This window comes from Phascolarctos cinereus, unplaced genomic scaffold (genome assembly GCF_003287225.1).
Source record: "Phascolarctos cinereus isolate Bilbo 61053 unplaced genomic scaffold, phaCin_HiC Scaffold_726;HRSCAF=1367, whole genome shotgun sequence".
Lineage (NCBI taxonomy): Eukaryota > Metazoa > Chordata > Mammalia > Diprotodontia > Phascolarctidae > Phascolarctos > Phascolarctos cinereus.
The window spans coordinates 139,793,834-139,817,432 of record NW_027556098.1 but is presented as its reverse complement, the minus strand read 5'-3'; the positions used below and the strand labels follow the sequence as shown (position 1 = coordinate 139,817,432).

General features: G+C 35.3%; 1 protein-coding gene across 3 annotated transcripts in view; it reads left to right on the top strand.

Moving 5' to 3' along the window:
* The window catches only part of CNTNAP5 (contactin associated protein family member 5), a 915,392-nt gene that overhangs the window by 395,577 nt on the left and 496,216 nt on the right, over nucleotides 1-23,599 (top strand). For all 3 annotated transcript variants that reach the window (XM_020963128.2, XM_020963129.1, XM_078146792.1), the window contains 2 exons: nucleotides 11,079-11,282; nucleotides 19,324-19,508. In XM_020963128.2, the coding sequence (XP_020818787.1) occupies nucleotides 11,079-11,282; nucleotides 19,324-19,508 (389 nt within the window). The remainder of the gene's footprint in view (nucleotides 1-11,078; nucleotides 11,283-19,323; nucleotides 19,509-23,599) is intronic.

Below are 23,599 nucleotides of genomic sequence, written 5' to 3'. Positions count from 1 at the left end.
GATGCTATTATTCCCATTTTACAGATGAAAAAACTGGGGCAAAAAGAGGTTAAGTGCTCAGGGGCACACAGCTAAATTTCTTGAGGCTAGATTTGAACTCAAGTCTTTCTGACTTTAGGCTAAGCACCATATCTACTATGACAGCTTGGTGAATCTAGCATGTTATTTGCATTGATTGAGGTTGTAATCGAATGCAAATGATTTCTTTTCACCTGTAGCCTTTGTTCTCTTTTAGTGTCAATTTTGGCTTTTACTCTAATTATCCAGTAGTCTGAATAGAGAATTTATTCAGAAATTACTTTCTTGTCAGAAATTATGTCCTTTAAGTTATTTTATGTATGAATATTATATATGAAATATAACTTCATCTTAGTGGTGCTAGTTATGGTGAGCATTGAACAATGAATCAACAACTTTCTTCTTGAAGAAATTCTTTATGTGATACAGGTGTGAGTAGTCAGAAAATCTTTGACCTCTATAAATTCTTAAATTGTAATAATATTTCTAATGTAGCTCTCATCATCATCATCTCTCTTCCACTTACCTTCAGCCTTCATATTGGAATCACAGAAGACTAGAGGGGTTAAGTGACATGCCTAAGGTGATACAAAGTAGTAAATGGCAAAGCTGAGATTTGAATCTGGGTCCTCTGATTCTAGTCCCAGGTCCTTTTATTAAATAGGGACTTAAATCCCAACCCTGCTTTTGCCCCCTCTGTGACCTTGGGCAAATCATTAAAGCTCTCTATACCTCAGTTTCTTCATTTGCAAAATGAAGAGGTTGTACCAGATGATCTCTAAGGTCTTTTTTCAGTTCTAAATCTTCTGATCCCAGGAATCCCATGTAGGATTCCTTCATTTGAATTTCCTTATACTTGAAGAGCTAATTAATTTTAAAAAGCATTATAAATTCTGATATGCTATAATGATCTGTCATGCTTCCCAATCTCATTAAGAGTTACAGGCTTCATTTCATACCTCAGGTTACCTCTTCCCACACAGGCCTAGTACTCCTATATGGTTAATTATTAACAAGTCCTGTCACTTGAAATTCATCAGCAGTGTTGTTAAAATCTTGTTCTGGTCTTCCACATAAATCTCCTGTCATTCTACCCTCCTACTGTCCCTCTTTGTTGTTGTCCTCCTCATCAAGGGTCATTTGTCAAACATTGTTGAGGCCATACTTTCATAAATTCCATCGCTGGTATGCTGAGGGCCATCTGGTCCTGTCACAGAAAACCCAAGAAAGTAGTTTATACATATGCAAAAACTTGGAGAACTGAAAAATCACGTTGGGCATTATAAAAGGATGTGAAGATTTCTACAAAGGACTTGACCTTAGAAAAGCACGCTGTATTGTGTAAAAGAAATTAGAAGGTGATATAGTTTGCTACTCCCTGTTTTACAAATAAGAAAACTGAAACCCGTAATACATTAAATGACTCACACTATGATTTAATATGGCAGAGTAAGAGTTAAAATGCAAGTATTCATACTGCTTAGACAAACAAGTTTAATGCTTATTTAACTACATCACCCTGGTTTGAATGTGGTCAAGTAATTTGCTAATTCCTTCAATATAGAATCAAAGACATACACACATGCCTACTATCAAAAGTGCAAATTTTGGTTTTCTTTTGGTTTAGTGAAATAATTAGTTTCTTTTCTTCTGATCAGCTGATGTTCTGACAACTTAATTCTTGGAAACCAGGCTAGATCATAGTACAAGGTGGAAATGAAGAAATTCCACCATTAGCTGTTAACATATGATGAGTTGTTTCCACTGTTACTACCAGACCTTACAGTTCGCCATGTCCCTAAGCATGCTGAGAGAATAGTAACATCACTACTTTTTCCACAATCATATAAGTAAACTTGAGTGATTTTTAAAATAACAACAGAAACTGGCGTTATAACTGGGGAAAAATGCATATTGAAGCTAAACACCTTAGGCAATAGTGACACTTGACACAAATATCATACTATCATAGAGCTAGAAGGGGAAGGGACCTCAAGAGTGATCTACTTCAAAGCCCTCATTTTTTCCAAATGTTGAAGCAGAACATAGAGGTGTTCAGTGACTTTCCCCAAGTGTCATCAGGAATAAATGGCAGAAGGATGCAAATACATGTTGTATGTTTCCAAATTTAGTATCCTTTCCACAGCCTTCCCTGTGTCTTAGCACCTGAATTTTGTTTTGAATTCATTATTTTTTCAAAAATTTCACCAGTTATTTATTGTTCTTCTCCTACTACCATGCAGAGCAAAGTTCCAAAGTAGAATTAGTAACAAAGAATGCATGTCCCCCCACATGAATCTGTTTTTATACGTGAGTAGATTATCGTTAGTATTTATATGGAAGTTGAATATTAATTCAGGAAAAATAGCAAATACTAGTTGCAATTTATTTACTGAAACATTTGCAATCATGTTAATCAATAAATCAATAAGATACCACTACAAAGAATGAAGCAAGCCCTTTGTTGATTGGTTGATTAGTGATCAGAGAGAGTAATATCATAACTTTTGTGTAAGGAAATGGAGCACTTGACAGTAATGGTGAAAAAGGATGGATCTGAGATGGAGTTAAGGAATAGGTCCTAAGTTGTAAGCAGACTGAGGAAACAGGAAGTTACAGAATGAGAACATCAAAATGAATATTAGATTGCCTGAGCTTAATGGTGGGATTTGGAGAGAAATACAAAATGGTGGTCCAGGTGTGGAATTCTCTTGAGAAACAGGGGAGAATGAACTAGATGCCAGCACACCACAATAGGCAACATGATTGGTATGGGACATAAGATTGGAACTGAATGAACTTCAAAAGAAGATGTTGCAGAGTGATAACAGGAAAGGGAAGATTCTGGACGTGGCGGGCAGGAGCAATGGGTGTTCAAGGGCTCAGTGAGGGCAAATGGATAGAAGGAGGGTTATAGAAATAATTCTAAATCAATGCCCTCTTTAAGGTAGAAATGAATGTCTGAGCTAAATCAACAAGCTAATGTCTGAAGAGGGGAAGAACAATTAACAAATTCAGCTATTTCTCTTAGGTTTATAGATCTATTTTTAAGACGACTGGCTGGTTATTTAAGAAAAATCTTTGACTTTTGTGATTATTGTACATGTAATTGAAAGTGTTGACTACCTGTTTTGCCTTCTATGAAATATAAAAGTTCATACTTACTTGTAGAAATGCAAAAAACAGATCTGTTAGTCAAGGCTAGAGAACCTGTGACTTATCAAAATTAAAAAGCATTAAAAAAACAAAAAAAAAGTATCTCATCAGGGAATCTGGAATTAGAACTTATATTTTTCTCTATGTTATTTTCTCTCCTTTCTCGCCCCCACCCCTGTCCCTTTTTTTTTTCTGGTTTTCATCCAGTGTCAGAAATAGAAGTTATGAAAATTTTTAGAAAAAATGACTGTTCTTAGGAGATTTCCAGAATGTCTTTAAAGATGCTTGTGGTTTGGATAGTTCATATACAGTCATAGTGAGTTTATGATCAGATGTCAACATGTGGCTGAACTTGTTGGAAGCTGTCCATATCTAAGCTGCACTTGAAAATCTTTGAGGTTTTCAGATTGCTGATTAAAACCCAGGATTCTTCTCTGAAAGATATATGGTGTGAATAATAATTGCCTTTCTTCTACAAAAAGATAGTTTCAACATGTAATCTTATTGAAAAATCATGTTTCCTATGAATGAGTAGACTGTCCAATTGGGACTAATTGTCTCAGGGCAAGTCAATCCCATCTCCTGTCAACTCTGAGCACTGGTTGACTAGCCTGTGAGAAAACAGACTTGGTGTCATCTGGTGCCCAAACATGAGATTTTCTCATTTCACTTGGGGATTTCAGCTTTGCATCTTTTATTCAGTAAGGCCCTTTTTTAGCTGGCTTGTTGACAAGCTACCAACATCCATCAAACTTGCCTGACTGTGCCTCCAGAACTCTGTCTTGCTCAAAAAACAAGCAGTGACAGCCAGGTCAGCAATTATAGGGCCCAATGGGAAACAGACCATTTCTAGCAATTTTAGTCCCTCTCAAATGGAAGGAAAACTGCTTCTTTGCTCTGGCTATTCCAGTAGGAGAAGCTGTTGATAATACCTCCATGGACCATGTAATCTGGAACTAGTGAGTAGGGATCTAGGCAAGGAATCAGTTTCACTGTCTCACCTGTTTTCTAGGACAAATATCCATAAATGTCATATATTTACAAACTGCCCTAGTGATAAAATTCAAGGAAAGGAGAGAAAGAAAGCGAAAGAAAAGAGAGGAGAGACAGGAAGGAAGAGAAACAGGAAGAGAGAGAGAGTTGAACCACTTAATACATGATCTTCTCTAAGTCATTTCACTTCTTTAGAGTTAGAGGCTATCCACTGTACATTTAATCAGGAAAACTATGCTTTAAATACAACCTTAAATACTGACTGCTTATATAATCCTAGGCAAGTTGCTTCACTCTTAGCCTTGATTTATTTTCTGTAAAATGGGGATAATAATAACACCTACTTCACACAGTTGTTGTGATGATCAGATAAGAAAAATGAAAGCACTTTGCAAATGTGAAAGTATTATATAAATGAGTTGTAATTAACATACTTTTCTCATCTGTAAAATGATTGATTTGTCTTAGATGAATTCCAAGGATGCTTCCTGCTTTAAATCTATGATCTTATGATCTTATAAGTTGTCTATTCCAGGAAGCAGATATTCATTAGCTGTGCTTTGGATCATTAATGTGATATATGGAATGAGTGGCCTTTATAGATTGGTATAGGTGGCTTGCAAACCAGAACTAATATTAAGGCAGATAAGTCAGGCAGACAAGAGAGTGAGTTTAAGGAATCTTCTAACACTGGTATGGTTGAGCACGTATTTAAGTCTATCCAGGAAGGATTCTGGATGCAGGAGGTTGAGGAGTATGAGATGATGACATTTATAAACAGCTGACACTAAAATTGAGCATTGATGAGATACTGTTTACCTCCCCCACTTAATACTGCATACTTAGTTTATATGTCACGTGCTTCACAGAGTAAAAGGCAGGAAACCTGCAAATAAAACATCTCAATTAGAAGGGATATAGCACTGAAATTATTGGTAAATCCTTATGTATTTTAATGAAAAGGTTACATTACCCATTTAATACATCCGCTGTTATGCTTTCATGAGATCTACTTCTCCAAAATTTTCCTCTATAAACCCATAACCACCTTTTCTTTCCCTACATATAGAGATATTTGTTTATTATTATTTTTTCTGCTGAGCAGAATTCAGCAGAGTAGAAGCATGGCCCTTTGGTTACACTGGAGAATACTATTTAAAGGTTTATCTTAGCTCACAGTTAGACTTCATCTCTGAGACAGTGATGGAAAATCAAGCCTCCTCACCTGGAAAGCCCATACTGAGGCTTTAAGGACTTGGTATGTTACTCTTTCTCAAAAAGGGAAATGTTAAATTAAAAGAATGGAAATTAAAGATTTATAATTCTTAGAAACTAAAGATTTTGTAGATGGAAAGGATGACCTAACCTAACCTCTTGTTTTATAGACTGGAACATTGACCAAGACACAATGTTAGTGACCCAAATTCACATAATTAGTGGAGATCCAGGACTAAAATCCTCATTTCATCACTCATTTCATCATAATCTACTACATTTTCCATTAAGACAAAACAGCTGGGCAGCTAGGTGGCACAGTGGAAACATCAGCCTGGGAGTCAGTAGGACCAAAGTTCAAATGTGGCCTCATATACTTACCGTGTGACCCTTAGAAAGGCACTTAAAATTGACTCCACCCCCACCAAAAATAAAAAGAAAAGAAAATACAGATAAGTGTAAAATTAGAAGTAAAATAACAAAGGGAAGTGAATTATGTATGTGGACTTGTGTGATATAGTAGATAAATAGCTGACTTCATTTTCAGGATTATTTGGGTTCAAGTCCTGCCTTTCATGTCCTGCCTGATTAACCATAGGCAAAACACCCTAATGCCTTGCAAGAGAACTTGACAATCTCCTTTCCCTGTTTCACTCCACTAATGGCTTCCCTGGAGCATTAACTCCTATTTATGCTAAACATACTTGTGTGGACATAGTTTTCATGTTGCTTCCCCCAAAACAATGTAAGCTCCTTGAGAGCAGGGACTCTGTTCTTGCTTTTATTTGTATCTGTAGCATGCAGCACAGTGCCTGACACATAGTAAACACTTAATGAATGATTATGGATGATGCTAACGCTGATGATACCCCAGGCAACATTTTAGGGCTCCAACTTGCAAAGCTATTTGTTATCTGCACTGATAGAGGGAATTCCAACACTAATTTAATTACATTAATTTAATTGTTTTACACAAATACATACATGTAGATACACATGTGTAGGTTATAATATAATTATGATAATAAGTATAATAATACATAATGTTTTATATAGCACCCACTATGTGTCAGGCGCTATGTTAGTCACTTTATAGTTATGATTCCATATGGGTGCTATTATTATCCCCATTTTATAGAAAAGATGGTGCTGTCAGTTGAGTGCCAAACCTACAGTCAGGAAGAACTGAGTTCAAATGTCACCTTAGACACTAAGTAGCTATATGACTTTGGGAAAGTCACTTAACAAGACTATCTATCTATCTTATCTATCTACATACATACACACATACATAAACACATGTGGTATGAATCCTAATGACAATTTGGATTGCCTCGTGGCATATGGCCAGTTTTATTTTCTCTGTCCTTTGCTTTCCTTACACAGATTTTTGTTAAGAGAAGCTCCCTCCAGAAGTGCTACCATTATCCCTACAAAACATGAAAGAGAGGTCTTGATTTTGATTTCTACAACTGGTTTCTTTGAAATAAATTCCCTTCATGACCTAAGATCAAAACTCAATGTCAAGTACAACAAAAGTTACCCTCATAGCAAGTACAAAACATATATATATATATATATATGTATCTATATATGTATATGTATATCTATGTATGTGTATATATATATGTATATATATATACACATACATAGATATACATATACATATATAGATATGTATATATATGTATATGTATATATATGTATATGTATATATGTATATATATATACACACATACACATATATGCATGTGTGTTAATATATACATTTATGTATATATCTATGTGTGTATATATCTATCTATATATCGAGAGAGAGAGAGAGAGAGAGAGAGAGAGAGAGAGAGAGAGAGAGAGTGCGTGCGAGCAGGGGTATTGTCTTATTTTTATTAAGTGCTACAGGTGCTATCAATTAGACATTTATTTGAATTTAGGAATTATCTTTAAATATTTCCATTATCATCAAGTCTGTTTCTAGTTTGGTGAAACTTTTAATTTCTTTGCCTCAGTCAGTGTCTCTCTGCAAGTCTTTTCTTCCTTCTCTCTCTGTTTCTGTCTTTCTATGTATCTCTCTCCCTCCATCCCACTCCTTCCCAATCTTCTTTTCTCTCCCTCTTTTCCTCCCTCAACTGTCTTTCCCTTTGTTTCTCCATCTGTGAAATGGCTAATGAATTCCTTGTGTGGTTTAATTAATGTTATGAAGGCCCTATTATGCTTGGCTGAGCTCCCCTCATCAGCAAAGTGTTATCATCATTGGATCTTGGTAGTATTCGAGGGAATGCATTAATTTCTTCTGTAGGTTAATTTAGTACTCACCAAAGGGGATGTGTTAATCTCTGAATTAATGAGTACATATGGATAATATAAGAATTAAATCTCAAAGTGGGGTGTGAGGCTATGCAAGGAATCCAATCTCTTTCTGAAAATGTGTTTTTTTTAAAATTCTCTCTAAGTTTCAGATGAGCAGCTCAGCTTATTTCCACTATGTAATGGAATTTCAAACCTCTTGTTAGGAAAGCCTCATTATGGCATGGATGTGACCCTTGGTTCTCAAAACCTTTGACATCTAGCAGTCCCTACCAATCTGGGAGGGCTTTAAGCATATGCTTGAGAATTTTCATGTGCCTTTCCCTGTGAGGTTTCCTTCTAACTGTATTCTGTAAATATCATGTATATACCTAGTTGTGTGTATGCTGTCTCTCCTTTAGAATACACACTCTCTGAGGGCATAGACTTTTTTTGCCTTTGATTTATATCCCTTGTACTTACTTAGTATAGTACTTGGCACATAGGAAACTACTTAACAAATGCTTATTGGCTGACTGTTTTCTGCAGACATGCTGAGATGTATTCTAAGTTTTATCCTCAAAAGTTTGGCCAGCAGATGATAATTTTTTTAAAGCCACGACAGGTCATGTAACTATTATGGCTATACTATATGCATCATCAATCCTCTTTGTCTGGTAAAAAAAAAATCTATGGACCCCTTATCAGAATCATGTTCTGAATTCTAAAATAAAATGCATAGGATTGCAAAGGGAACCAATTGATATATAGTAATAAAATATTTTTGAAAAACAAATTAAGAGACCCCATATTGTAAGGCAGTAATTGCAATCTTCATCTTTTTGGAGATGCAACTTTGGAGTTAAGGAATTTCAGAACAAACTATCCTTGATTGCAGTGTATTAGCAGGACCTGGGGATTGCAGTGGGGGTGTAGTCATAATATTAACATGAGCAGTTTTCTCATCTGCTGGTTCTTATTACCAACAAAATATAGTCCACTTCCAATTTCTGCAATGAACAGAACTAAGTATAAATAGAGAATATGGCCTGAAGTTGTGCTGTCATGGGTATAAGGAATGCCTGGGTGAAGAAACTTTTCCTACTATTGCTAGTATGTGACTTTTTTACAACTTATAATCTTAGAGAGTTGCATAGAGCACTAAGAACTAGAGAACATGGGAAAGGATGATGGGACAGAGAAGATGATTAAAAGTTGGAGGAGAGGAAGAGCAAAGTAACAATGATATAGTACATTTTATTTTTCTGAATTTTAAAATATATTTTATCTCATTTGATTCTTATAAAAACCCTATGAACAAAACAGAACAAATGACGTTCTATTTTACCAATGAGGAAATTGAGAATCAAAAAAGTTAAGATTCTGCTCCAAATTAACCTAGCTGTGAGCCATACTGTAGAAGGAAATTCAATTTAACAAATACTTACTAGCCACTCAGTAAGGACTATATCTTATATAAGGCCCAAGGGGATACAAAGTTAAATAAGATGTAGTCCTTGCTTTCAGAGCACTTAAAATGTTGCATGTAAGGTGAGTCATATATTCATAATATAAATTATAATATTATGAGTACATAAACTACGAGAAGTAAAATTAATTCCAGTAGCTCCCTATTTTCTCTAATATCAAATATAAATTCCTCTGCATCACATTTAAATCCTTCCCAGTCTGGATCCAACCTATATTTCCAGTCTCCTTATATTACACATGGGATCATAGATTTAGATTTGGAAAAGACCATGGAAGTCATCAAAAGAAGTCTCCTTATTTTATAGATAAGGAATGAGAGTTGGAGATTTGCCCAGTGTCCTGCATTGAGTAAGTGAATGAGGCAGGATTCAAACACTTGTTTCTTATCTCTACATCTAGCACTCCACACAGTACTTGGAAGTTCTTCATTCATATACTTCACCCAAACTGATTTTCTTACCATTCCTCATGTATTGCATCAATTTGCTATCTCTATAACTTTGTACAGGTTATCCTTTTACCAGGAATTCACTTCCTCTTTTTCTTCCAACTCTTGGTATCCCTAGTTTCCTTCAAAGCTCAGCTCTAGTGACCCTTTTTACAAGAATGCTTTGCTGACCCCTCCAGCTTCTAGTCCCTCCCTGGCTGAAATACCTGGCATTTCTTTTGCATGTATTTTGCACATACTTAAATATGCCCCCCCCCAGTAGAATATAAGCTCACGGAGCTAGCTTATTATTGTTGTTTGTCTTTTGTTCTTGAAGAGGCCAATGGAAAAAGCACTGAAACTGGAGTCTGAGCCCCTGGGTTTCAGTCTTTCTTCTACTGCTCACTAATTATGAGAACTTGGGCAAGTCAGTTAACCTCTATGTGCCTCCAAAAACTTCTGAGGACTAATGAACTAAGTCATAGGTAGGTTGAGATCATAACTGGTGGACAGTGTTCCCATTCTGGGAGTTTCTCCAAGTTGTCAGAAATCCAAGTAACTTTATGTTTCAGCAACACAATGATCCAAGACAATTCTGAAGGACTTAAATGAAAAATATGTCTTCCTCTAGAGAAAGAACTGATAGGGGGTGAATGCAGATCGAAGTATTTATACTTTTTTTTTAACTTTGTTTTTCTTTTTTTTTTGGTCTGTTTTCTTTCAATATATTTTGCATGACTCCACGCACATAACCTATATCACATTGCTTTGCTTCTCACTGGGTGGGAAAGAGGGGAGGGGGAGAAAATTTGGAACTCAGTATTATAAAAAATAATAATGTTAAAATTATTTTTACATGCAATTGTGAAATATTTTTATAAAAGAATCCTGATATCACAACTATTTTAAAATCTGTGTGTAATTAATTTATTATAATATGTGCACAGACCAGGGTTTTTGAATTGCCCTGTGAATAGTCAGATACGTGCCTGAATTTTCTGGTACTTCTGCTGATACATAGCTCCCTTTAAAGTGAGGATACATAAAAACCATAATTCTTTAAAGCCAAATTTGAGGAAATGAAGCTCCTTCTAGTTCCACATCTCTGATTCTACAGTCTTATAATCTTAAAGGACTATAGGAGGTGATAGTCCATTTTTTGCTAGTTATTGGGTCATCCCCACCCCTTAGTTTGGTTTGAGAGCCTATACAAACACTGCCCATTGATACTTGAATAAAACAATTATTTATTATGTTCTTGTTATTTGCCCAGAACTGTTCTAAAAAATGAGGAATATAAGCACAACAAGCAAGATAGTTGGTGCTCTCAAGAAACTTACATTATATTAGAAAAAGAGGATCCTTCCAGGCGTTGATGGACGGAGGTGTTTTCAGATTTCTAGACAATGCCTTTGAATTCACTGTCAATTAAAATAAAGAATGTTGCTGTATTTGATTTCCTTTCTTTTTTTCTCTCTCACTTCTCCCTCAGAATCAGATATTGCTGACTTTGATGGCAGAAGCTCCCTCCTGTACAGATTCAATCAGAAGCTAATGAGCACTTTTAAAGATGTGATTTCTCTGAAGTTCAAGAGCATGCAAGGAGATGGGGTCTTGTTCCATGGAGAGGGCCAGCATGGAGATTACATTACATTGGAACTCCAGAAGGGGAGACTCTCCTTACATATCAACCTAGGTAGGATCTGTCATTTCTGTCCTCCTTCAAATGGGATGATAATGAAAGCAAGTACATTCAACTTTGATTTTATAATACTTCTTTGATAGAAGCAATTGGAGCACAGCATAAAATACACTCCCTTCCTCTGCACAACCCAGCAAGAATATAACATTTTGGGAAATTTTGAATCAATTTGGTGAAGGAAGTTGAAGTTGAATATGTAGAAATATGGAAATTTGCAGAACAATCAAATTTATACAATACTTCCCCCCACACACATATGCTCTCTTCCAGTTCCCTTGATATGTCAGAAGTCACATTAGGGATATAAAAATGCATTAGCTGTATCTTGACTCACATAAAATATCATGTATTTTTGGATATGAATACCTTGTAAAATTGGGCAAGGTTGTGTTGAAAATGATTTATTTTCTTTAATTTTTAAAAATGTGGCTATTTGGTGTGGGGCTAGGGAGTTAGGATCTGGTGTTTGTATAGGTCTATGTTCATGTGTGTAGTGGCTATTTACTTCCATTTCTCCCTCCATTTTTCCAAGTTTTTCCAGTCACTAAGAGAAGATGTGTGTGTGTGTGTGTGTGTTCGTGTGTGCGTGTGTGTGTTCATGTGTGTGTGTGTGTGTGTGTGTGTGTGTGTGTATGTATGTCTGTTTACATGTATTTATGGTTGTTGTTAAAAGTGTCTCATCTGGATTAAAGCAAGGCTATCATTACCAATAGTAATTGTGCTTGCTTGGAATTCAGCTCACAGATATTAGGGCTTTTCTCCCTTATTCCCTCTATATTCACTGTATGTCTTCAGTTGCCTCTAATTGACCCCCCAAGTTGGGTGGTTCATGGCTCAGCCCCCTCCATGGGATCCAAGATCCTATTGAAGGAAAAGAAAAAAGAATGTATCTCTTTGTATCACGCAGAGAGCAGAGTTCACAGGAATAGAGAAAATAGCTTATCTGTTGAGGAAGAAACCTGAAAAGTAGCCAAGATGCAAAGAAAAAATGTCACAGTTTGTCATGAACATGACCCCCCTCCCATTTAGTATTTCACTAAAAATGAGTGGGATGGAAATTTTACTTTAAAATTGATACTGTGAAGATGGTGAAGTAAAAAAAATGACAGAAAAGTTTCATTTTCTGGCAAACATTACTAGGCAAACAATACTAGACAATGTTTTTTTTTTTTCCTGCCAAACAAGGAAGACATTAGGCTGTGGTGTAATAGCAATTGACTCTAAAGTCAGACAAAATCAATCTAACCTGAGGCATCCCTGTGAACCACAACTAAGGCAGGACAATCAAAGTAGTGACAGAATGTGGAGGGCACTGTCAAAACTCTCAGTAGGTTGAAACAACTGCTCAGATCATCAAGTTAGTTAAATTAAATATTTCAGAAATTAACCATCTGTTAGCTTATTTCTTCTCCACTTGAGGACCTTCCAGATCATCCAACCCCCCCCCCCATTATCTTCAAAAGGCATACTCTCCAATACTGAATCCAGTATTCAGTCAATAAAGATTCATTACAGGCGTGCTATGTGTTAGGTGCTGGGGATACAAAGGCAAAAGTGAAAATAACTCCTGCCCTCAAGAAGCTTATAATCTAGTCAGGGAAGAAAAAAACTAGAAGATTGATGGAAAATAAATACAGGGTGATTTTGTGGGAAAGACAATAGCTTCTTGGGAAATCTTCCAAAAGCCTCATTTAGAAGGTGACTGCTTGAGCCAGGCTTTGAAGAACAGCTAGTGCAAAGACAAGAAAGGTGGAGGAGTGTCATGTCATCATTGTAATTTTTGTCTTCTTATACCTTACTGTCTCTCCCTTTCTCTTTCTTTCCCTCCCATCTGGGGTCTTGTGTTGGAGATTCTGATGGATCTCCTGAGCTCTATCTGCTCCCCACCCCTGAATGTTTCTTTAATGTGTCTTTAGCGCCTTCCCTATGAGACTACCCCAGTTATTCTGTATATAGTATGTTTGTACATATTGGCCATCACGGTATCTCCCTCATCAGAGAGTGATCTCATTGAGAACGGGAACTGATTGCTTTTTCCTTTCCTTATATTTCGAGCATTTAATACAGTGCTTGATACGTGGTAGGTTCTTAATAAGTGCTAGTTCACTGACGGGGCTGACTAAAAGGTAATCACTGAAAGATACCGTTTTATGCTGTTTATCTTGGGGCACATTTTGTGGTGCTTGTCCTTCAAGCCACAATTGCTAATTACAATTCTGCATCTCTGAGTGTCTTTCTAAGATGACCTCATGGCAACTATTGGTCCCGATTCATTCAGGTTACTTAATCTTAATTCATTAATTAATTACTCTTATCTCATCAACTAGTCTGAAAACACTTAGAGGGCAATGGATTCGTTTTTCTTCTCTTGGGCCCACTAGGTATCTACCACACACTGGGGTGATATATACCACTCCGTCAATGAAGACTTGCTGAATGAATAAGTAATCAAAGTTGCTCACACTGGAAACTAATCGTGTGACTTAGTGCATGACAAGCAAATCCAAAATGGTATTTGTAGATTACCCTTGTCTGAGGAATAAAATTGTATTTGCTCAATTTTCCCTATCTATGCTTTAACCATTTGTCTGGATTTTCCAGAATACTGGTAGAAATAACACTAGATTTAGTATCAGGGCAACTGGTTTCAAACACTGATTCTACTATTTCTTACTTGTATAATCTTCACCAAGTTACTTAACAGCTCTAGATGTCAGTTTCCTTATCTACAAAGTGGAGTGGGATTTCCAACCTAGATGAACAGTGAGGCCTTTTCCTACCCTAATGTTATGATCCTATGGATATTCTTATATCACGAAAAAAGTAAACTTTTAAAGATGTTTTTATGAAAGTAAGACCCTTTGTAAGACCATGTACAAGGATATGGAGCTAATAAAATATAATAAGGATAATTACTTGTAAAACAATTCCAGATCTGGAGTGGCCTGACCACACTTAAAAATGCATCCTATTCTATTTTCTCCAGGTTGCATGAAATATAACAGAAATGCACAAGCTGTGCAGAGATAGAGATGTTTTGAAACAATAATGTCAAAATTGTGAAAAGACTTTAGTGAGAGAGATTGTTAGACAGCATACATTTCACTTTGCAATTGTCCTCATCTGTGCACCATTGAAATACCCACCTATTTGAAATTTAGAATGAGAGTGGATGTCAAAATAAGTATAATAGCCACATCTACCTTTAAGTTCCTAACAGATTACTGAGCAAAATGGATTAAAGTTTTGTTTGGTAATACTGGACACAATATATATGATAGTAATTTACATTTATAATAACACTTCATAAAAATCACAGAATTTTAGATTTGGGTAAAACCTCAGAAACCGTCTAGCATAAGCTATGGTTGATGAATAATGAATTCTAATTAAAACATAGGAGGAGACAAATATTGAGGAAGAACCTTCTATTACTGAGCCTGTAAATTTTGGAAAATAGTAATCATTTCCTTTTGAGTCTTTTCTTTCTAGACTAAACTTTCCCAATATTTTCAACAGCTCCTCATATAACATAATTTTAAGACCCCTCACCATCATCATTGTCTCCCTCTGAATTCTCTCTGGATTAAGCTGCAGTGTCCAGAACTGAACACAGTTCCCCAGAGGTGATCTGATAAGTGGATAGGAGTATCAATTCTTTATTTGTGGAAGCTCTGCCAGTCATTTCAGCCTAAAATTACATTACGTATTTTTTTGGCTGCCACATTACACTGCTGACTCATAATGAATTAGTAGCCCATTAAAATGCTTAGATCCTTTTTCAGACAAATTTCCATCTAACCATAATTACCTCATCCTATATTGGTGAAGTTGATTCTTTGAATCCAAATATGAGATTTTAATTTTTACCTATTAAAAATCATCTTATTAGATTCAATCTATAAAGCAGCTAGGTGGTGCATTGGCTAGATCAGTTGGCTGGGAACCAGGAAGACTCGTATTCCTGAGTTCAAATTAAGCCTCACACTTACTAGCTTTGTGAACTAAGCTTATCAGCTTACTTACTAGCTGTGTGAACCTGGGCAAGTCATTTAATCCTGTTTGCCTTGGTTCCTCATCTGTAAAATGAGCTGGAGAAGGAAACTGTGAACCACTCCAGTATCTTTGCCAAGAAAACCCCCAAAAGGGGTCACAGAGAATAGGACACAACTGAAAAATGACTGAAAAAAGACAAAAAGATAAAAAAAATAAGCTTTATCCTGTCAAAAACTTATTGGATTTTGATTCAAGTATATTCTGTCTTATCTGGCTCTCTATCATCTGTGTATTTGATAACCATGCCATCTCTTTTTTTTCCTTTTTTTGACATTAATACATATTTATGGAATAAAATAAGCATTTCAATAACAGTAAAATAAAAAAAGATGATTGTACATGGAACTGCAAATCTACTGAACACAATTTGCTATTCCTTTCAAATGTATAACAAATTATAATTTAAGTTTCTTTTTTACTCTTTTTTATCCCCACCCCACCCTGCCCTAGAGATGGCTGCCATCACACACACACACACACACACACACACACACACACACACACATACACACATAAAATTATTCTGTATATACATCTATTTATCAGTTCTTTCTCTGGATGCAGATTATATCTTTTTTTTATATGTCCTTTATAGTTATTTTGGGTATTTATAATAGTCAAAACAATTTATTCACTCAATCATTCTTTTTATTCAAATCACTGATAAAAATATAACACACATATACACAGAACAGATCTCTGTTCTGAGGTACTACATTAACTACCTCCTACCAACTTAATATTGAATCATTTAAAATCTGCTCTTTGAGTTTTGCCACTCCCTAGTTCTGAATCTATTTATATTATCTTCTAATCCACATATCTCCATAACTTCGATCAGTATAAATAGCATGAGATATTCTGCTTTGTAAAATTTCTGGTTAATCCATATTTACCATATCCCCTCCTCTGCCAGATTATTTTCTTTCAAAAAAGGAAATGCATTTATTTTGTGATGACTTGTTCTTGATGAGGTTATGCTGTCTTCATAGGAAGTATCACTTCCTTTTCTAGCCATTGAAAGTCATGCTCAGTGGCTTAGAAATTATAGATGCCCTTTGTTTCAGTTTTCTTTAAAAAAAATTAGAGCAACACTTTCAACATATTTTCTCATTGGATCCTCACAATCATGGATTTGGAACTAAAGAAACTGGAGTTCAGAGTGGTTAGGTGACCTGTTCCAGGTTGTACAGCTAGCACAGGGCAGAGCCAGAACTGGTCATGATCTTCGGACTTCAAATTCTCAGTGTTTTTTTTTCCTCTCATATCTTTGCATTAGTCACATACACACATGTATCCATGTGCACAATATATACATATATATGTATGTATTGTGTACATATATACCCATACATATGCGTGCATATATCCATACATACATGCACGCATATATACATATGATAAAAAATGAGAAGTTCAATATGTTCATCTGTAAGAACTCAAGAAAAATATAATGAAATGGTTATGGTAAATAGTTTTCCAGATTATTTTTAGCTATTTCCTGTATCTTTTACAATGTTTAATGCCTCTGGTTATAGTGTATAGTACTTATCACATTATGTCATTTTAGATTTTAAATGTGTCATATTTTAAGAACAAATTATGAGCAAGATAGATTTTAAAAGCAAATCAAATAGCTTCTAAATGTGTGTGTATATATATATATATATGTATATGTGTGTGTGTGTGTGTGTGTGTGTGTGTGTATATATATGCATATATATATATACACACAAAACGTGAACTAAACATTTCATTTTTTTAGCTGTGGATTTATAAACAAGTTAGTCTGATATTCTCCTTAGGACTAAGTACTCTGTGTAAATTATGAAAATCAAAATTTCATTGTTATATGGGACATCTTTGAAAAAAAATACTTTTTTATTCTTTTCTCTAAAAGATATGAGAGAACAGCACTAAATATCCAACCTGAGGTGAAACTAAAATTCCCAGTCTATCAAATTATCTTACCAACTTAACTTTCCATAGGACTTGTTAAAATAAGACTTCCTACAGAGGTGTTGAAATTCTGTGACAAATGGAAAGAAACTGTTGATGATTATTATTCTGGCAGCTAAAAAAGGAATAACAAATTAAATAAAACCTCATTAATTTAGACTTAATCTACCCTTTTTGATAATTTATATTCATGATAATTTATGTTCATTTAAATTCATCAATGATGACTATAGTTACTTAATTTTAACGTTTCAATACACAAATATAAAATCCTATTGATGTAGATATGACAACAATACAGAATGGAACCTACCTATGCCCTGGACTTTCAAAGTCACTTTTATTTTCTTATGCTTTTGGTATATACAATAGAACAAAGAATGAAATTCATCTTAGAGTATGTGATCTATTGTTAAAGTGTCTACTTCCTATAAATAATCCATTGTGATTTATTTGAATCGGTTGAGGCCTTCCTCTAGACTGTTTGACATTCCAAGAGTACCAGTGCAATACTCAGGCTGTCTATCTCTTATCTTTTGCTTCTATTATATGACTAACCACCTCCATTTCCAGGCACACATTTCTTGGATGACATCCCTTAAAACTGCTCCTTGTGTGGAAAGCATAAGAGAGAATAAGCCACAAGCTATTTATGCCCACTCTGTGTCTCACATTTCTTTTTCAGTTCTTGCAATATTAATTTAGAAGGTGCTTAATAACTTTTGGCCAAATGATTGCTTGATTCTTCAGAGATTCAGAGGTCCATGATTCAAAGCCATGTAACATTACATCTAGGCTAAAAAGTTAAGTTTTTAAGTCAGGAACCAACTTTTCATTATCAAAAATACTATAGAAATTCTCAAATGTAATCCAACTATATCTTTTTTTTTTAATTTGGTTTCTCTATCCATTTAGAATATGAAATCCTTGAGAACAGGGATTTTTTTTTACTTTCTATCTCCATCACTTTACCATACTAACTGTCACACAGTTATCGCTTATAAATGCTTTTTAATCAATTGATTGCTTCACTGATTGGAATAAAATACACTCCCAAGGCAAGGGATTTCTTCTTTGAGAACTTGTGAATTTGTGAGAATTTTTCTTTATTTTTTTCAATTAGCAAACAGCTCTCTCTTTCCTATGTCTTTCCTATTGAAAATTAAAAAAAAACATTTTAATAAAATAGACATAATCAAATATAATAAATATCTACATTAACTATCTCTCAAAAAGCATTCATCACCATCTTTATCCTAAATCCTTCACCTCTCTCTCATGAGGTGGTAGCTTTTTTTATCTTGGGTCCTTTGAATTGATTAGCGTTCTTAAACCTTAATAGATTTTTTTTTTTTAGCTAGAGCCTTTCCTTTTCTCGGGAAAGAAAAGATTACAGCTGGGACACAAAGAAGTGAAACCAAGAACTGTCCTCTGAAATGGAGAATAGCCAGAGAGTCATGATCCATGACCCTAGTGTCCTAACCTGCTCTTCTCTTCTAATTATTGATTTGGTACTGATGTTTCCCTACCTGAAAGTTCTTTCCCCTCTTCTTACTAATCAAAATTCTATGTAATTTTCAAAGGACATCACAAATTTTCACCTTTATTACGAATGATTATATACCACAGACTACTCCAGACAAATCAACAGGCAAACATTTATTAAGTGGCTACTGCATGCTTAGCATTAGTCCCATTGAACTCTTCCTCTGATCAACGATGAAAGTAGTTTACACCATTCATTTGACTTCTCAAATACTACCTTAGGTTATTTAACATTTACATGTATATACGTTTCATCCATTAAATAGCAAAAGCCTGGAAGGCATGAAGAGTGCCTAATGCTTCTTTTAATTCATCTCAGTGCCTGGCATAATACTATTCTCATAATAGGCAACTGATAAGTCTTTATTGACTAAGTATATATTTGCTTGTCTGAACTCCCTGGTATTCGAGTGTTGCGATAGGCCCCGTTACAATTATGCTTTATTTTTTCTTCAATTTTTTTTGCCCTTGGCAGGTGACAGCAAACGTCGTTTCAGTAACAGCCAGCCTTCAGTTACACTAGGCAGTCTCCTGGATGACCAGCATTGGCACTCAGTCCTCATTGAGCGGTTCAATAAGCAAGTGAACTTCACAGTGGACAAGCACACTCAACATTTCCGGGCTAAAGGAGATGGGGACTATTTGGACATTGATTATGAGGTGAGATGGGTTTCAGGTATTATTTACTTTCAGTTTGCATAAGGTTAGATGAACTGGGCCTCAGGAACATATATAAAGAAACTGGCCAACACGGATATACACCAGTGGTATGAATTGAGAAAAACCATACTTGTGATATGTATCACCTTGCATTCACATAAGGGGGAGGGAAGCATGAAGGGAAAATAGAGAAATAGAAAAAGAGACAGAGAAAGACAAAAGAGAGTGAAAGAAAGAAGGAGGAGAGAGGGATGGGAAATGGAGAGGGAGAGAGAGAAAGAAAGAAAAGGAGGGAGAGAGAGAGAGAGAGAGAGAGAGAGAGAGAGAGAGAGAGAGAGAGAGAGAGAGAGAGAGAGAGAGAGAGAGAGAGAAAGATTGTTGAGAGTAGAAAGTAGGGAACAAAAGGGTAAAAGGGTCTCTCACCTGCTTTGTCTTGATTTGGTTATTCGACCTGTTTTTTCATGAATAAAATTAAGGGGTTGAACTAGATGTATACTCCAAGGTGCCTTTCCATTCTGTATCCTGTGAGTATGGAACACACACACACTCTACATATATACAAACACGTGCATATGTTCAATGAGGAACTGGGAGAATGGAGACAAGCAAAAATCTTCACAGTCTAAAGTGTTCATTTGAGGCAATAGAGTCATCCTTTATGCATTCTCTCTATATACATAAATATATACATACAAATACACACATATATATATCATGCATCAGGATAAGTGTATGTATATATGTGTGGAGGTGTTATTTTGTATGTATACGTGTGATTATTGTAAAACTGTGAGGAATTCACTAGGAAATTTAAGGCAACAAAGTATTAAAAAATGTTAATTTATCTATAAATACATATTCACACACACATAGATGTGTGTAAATACCTATTCACAAAAAGTATAGGGACTTCAGAGTAAATAAATGATCAAAAACTACTTACAAAATTTATGAATTTGAATTTTATTTTCTTAACTTTTCTTTCATTCCACCTCTTAGAGAAAGGTGCTAGCACAAAGTAAAGATGAAAATATATGAGCCTGCAGATTTGACAAGCTTGCCAATCTACCTCTGAATGATTGAATGTTGATTTTAGTTTACAATAGACTATTTTTTCCATCACTGTGAACAAAACCAAGGTTCAGGCTTTCCATCTTAAGTCTAGTTTAACAGGCTATTGACAAGACATGCTATTTGCCTCTCTCATGAAGGACCTTGTCAATCTTTGACTGAAAGAATTCAGAACACAGATGGAATTGCTTGGGTTGTTAGTAATTGGAAGTTTAAGGAAATTGATTACTCTTTAGTGGATGTACTTGAATGATGAAATGAAAAAGGTACACATAATATTGTGATTGTGGTAAAACTGTGAAGAATCTACTAGGAAACGGGGCAATACAGTATAAAGAATTCTCTGTTAAGTGCACCCATTAATTCAAGTTTTTTTCCTCAAATTCACTGGTAAAAATTCCTTGGGTTGTCTCACTTAATGTATGCAAACTTATGTTCTCGTGTTTTTAGGAGTTCTGCTGATTTACTGTCTAGTGAATTTTAATGCTCAGGGAAATGAAGAACCATGATGTCATCCAATTTGATAAATTTGAACATGCTCTTTAGGATGAGATTACCACAAACCTCAATCAGCATGCCTGAATTGCCTGGCATCACAAAAATAGGTTCCCTAGGCAAAGAAAAATATATCTGGCAAGTGCCATAAATCAGCTTCTTTTTTGTGTGTCATGGAGCCCTTTGGCAAACTTAAAACAAAACAAAACAAAACCCCTCTTCACCCCTTTCACAATGATTTTAAATGCCTAAAATAAACTAGAAATTTTTATAAAAGACCAGTTGTATTTAAATACAATTATATATAGTTTTGAAAAACAACTTACTGGCCCCCAATATAAGAATCTCTACCATAAATAATAGCTCTTTCTGATTTAAAGAGTAAAAGGCTTGTCTAGGATTTCTCAGGTAATTTTAATCAGAGGAGGAGGAAAATGTATTAGAGAGATTATAATAGAGTTAGTTATGTTAGATGAGCAGAATTATATTAACTGAAAAAGACAGTTTGAATTTCAAGATAGCATTGGATCTCTGTAGCTCTTGGAGAGGCGGTTCTTAAGGAAGCATGTTGTGAAGTGGAAAGACAATAAGCTAATTAGTTAATTTTTAAGTTAATTACAGAATCACAGACTTTGAGAGTTAAATGGGACCTCAGTGCCCTCTAGTCAACTCATATACAAAAAAAATAAAAATTACAATTAAATTCCCACTATAACATGTATCACAAATGGTTTTCCAAACTACTAAGAGACCTTTTGGAAAAGGAAGTTCACCACCTAAAGAGGTAGCACTTTCCACTATGGACACTTCTGATTATTTGAAAGTTTTCCTAAATGTGATCCTAAATTGACCTCTTTGTAATGCCAATCTATTATTCCCTTCTGCCACCTGAGGCCAAACATAATGGGTATAGCTCCTCTTCTACTTGGCAGGCCTTCAAATACATATAGACAACTATTATGTCACTTAGTGAGACTTCTCTAGGCTAAGAACTCTCATTTCCTCTAAGTGAACTGCCAAGGTAGTGTAGTACAAGTGAAAGAACACTGACTCTGGCATTCAGATGACCTGACTTTAAATATTGTCACTGACCACTTATCTGTGTGGTCTGTGGAAAATCCCTAACCTCCCTATGCCTCCGTTTTCTTATCTATAAAATGAAGGGCTTGGAATAAATGGCCTCTGAGATCCATTCCTGCTCTAGATCTAAGTTCCTATGCTCCTAGTACCTATTCGACTATTAACTAGCTTTGTGACCTTTGGAGAATCACAAGTTCTCTGAAACTCAGTGGATTACCTAAAATTATTTAAATATTTCAGAAGGTCTGTGATTTCATCTCTGTTATTGCACCCCCCCCAATAAATAGCTCAACTTCCTCAAGTCTTAATACACAGTCTTTATAAGTTACAGAGGCAAAAATAATAATAATAATAATAATCTGTGGTTTGGTTAACTTATCTATATTGATCGTCAGAAGACAGATACACATCACAGGACTCATAATCAAAATGTTTTTGGATTGGTAAAACCTGCCAGAGCTCATGGATATACTTGCATAGATTTTGATAACCTTGAGTAACCTACAGGTTATAATGAGAAAATGCAGTAGCCTTTTAAAAGCATAGGCCATCTATTCAAAGGGTGTAATGATGGGTTATCCTAGTGGAGGCAAACATTTGGATTAGATTAGCACTTAAGGTCCTTTATAGCGCTAACATCAATAATGCTAAGATCCTTTCTATGAATCAAGGAGTATCACTATTAATAAAAAGTATTTATATTCCAGCTAGAGACCATGTGAGTAAATTCCTCCTTGGTGTTGGTAGAAATACTCATCACAAATAGGATATGATCCCAATGATTGCAGGCTGCTGGATTCAGGTCACAGATGTTCTTGTGGCATACTTTCTGAATGAATCCTAAGCTATTTTGTATGTAGATTAATTGAATTCTGGTGACCTACATTCCTTATTAAAACTCCAGCTTCCTATAAAAATATTTTGTGAAGAAAAATGAAGGCTTTCTTTCCCCCATCTCAAAGTACTTTATATTGTACAGTAAATTGGGGAAGCATTGGACAAAGAATGAAAAGACCTGGGCTCAAATTCTGGATAAACCACTTGATAACTGTATTACTTAACTTCAGTGGGTTACAGTTTCCACATGCATAAAATAAAGCGAAGAGGCTAGTGGTTTGCTGGTGTCGCTTGTAGCATGAACATAATAGGATTCTCCATGGAAACAAGTTGAATATTCACAATATATTGTGAAGTTGCCAGCAAATCAGTTGTTGAATACATCTCTTAAAAAAGAAAAAGAAAAAAAAACACACTCCCCTTATCTTTATTATTTCTATTGATGGTGTCACTATCTTCCATGGTCACCAAGGCATAAAACCCCAATCATTTTTGTTTTTTACTTTTTGCTCTCCCTTACTCTTCTCATTTTTAATCAGTTTAATTTTTAATCTTGTCAACTCTATGACAACAGTATCTCGGACACCTACTTTCTCTTCTGAACCAAG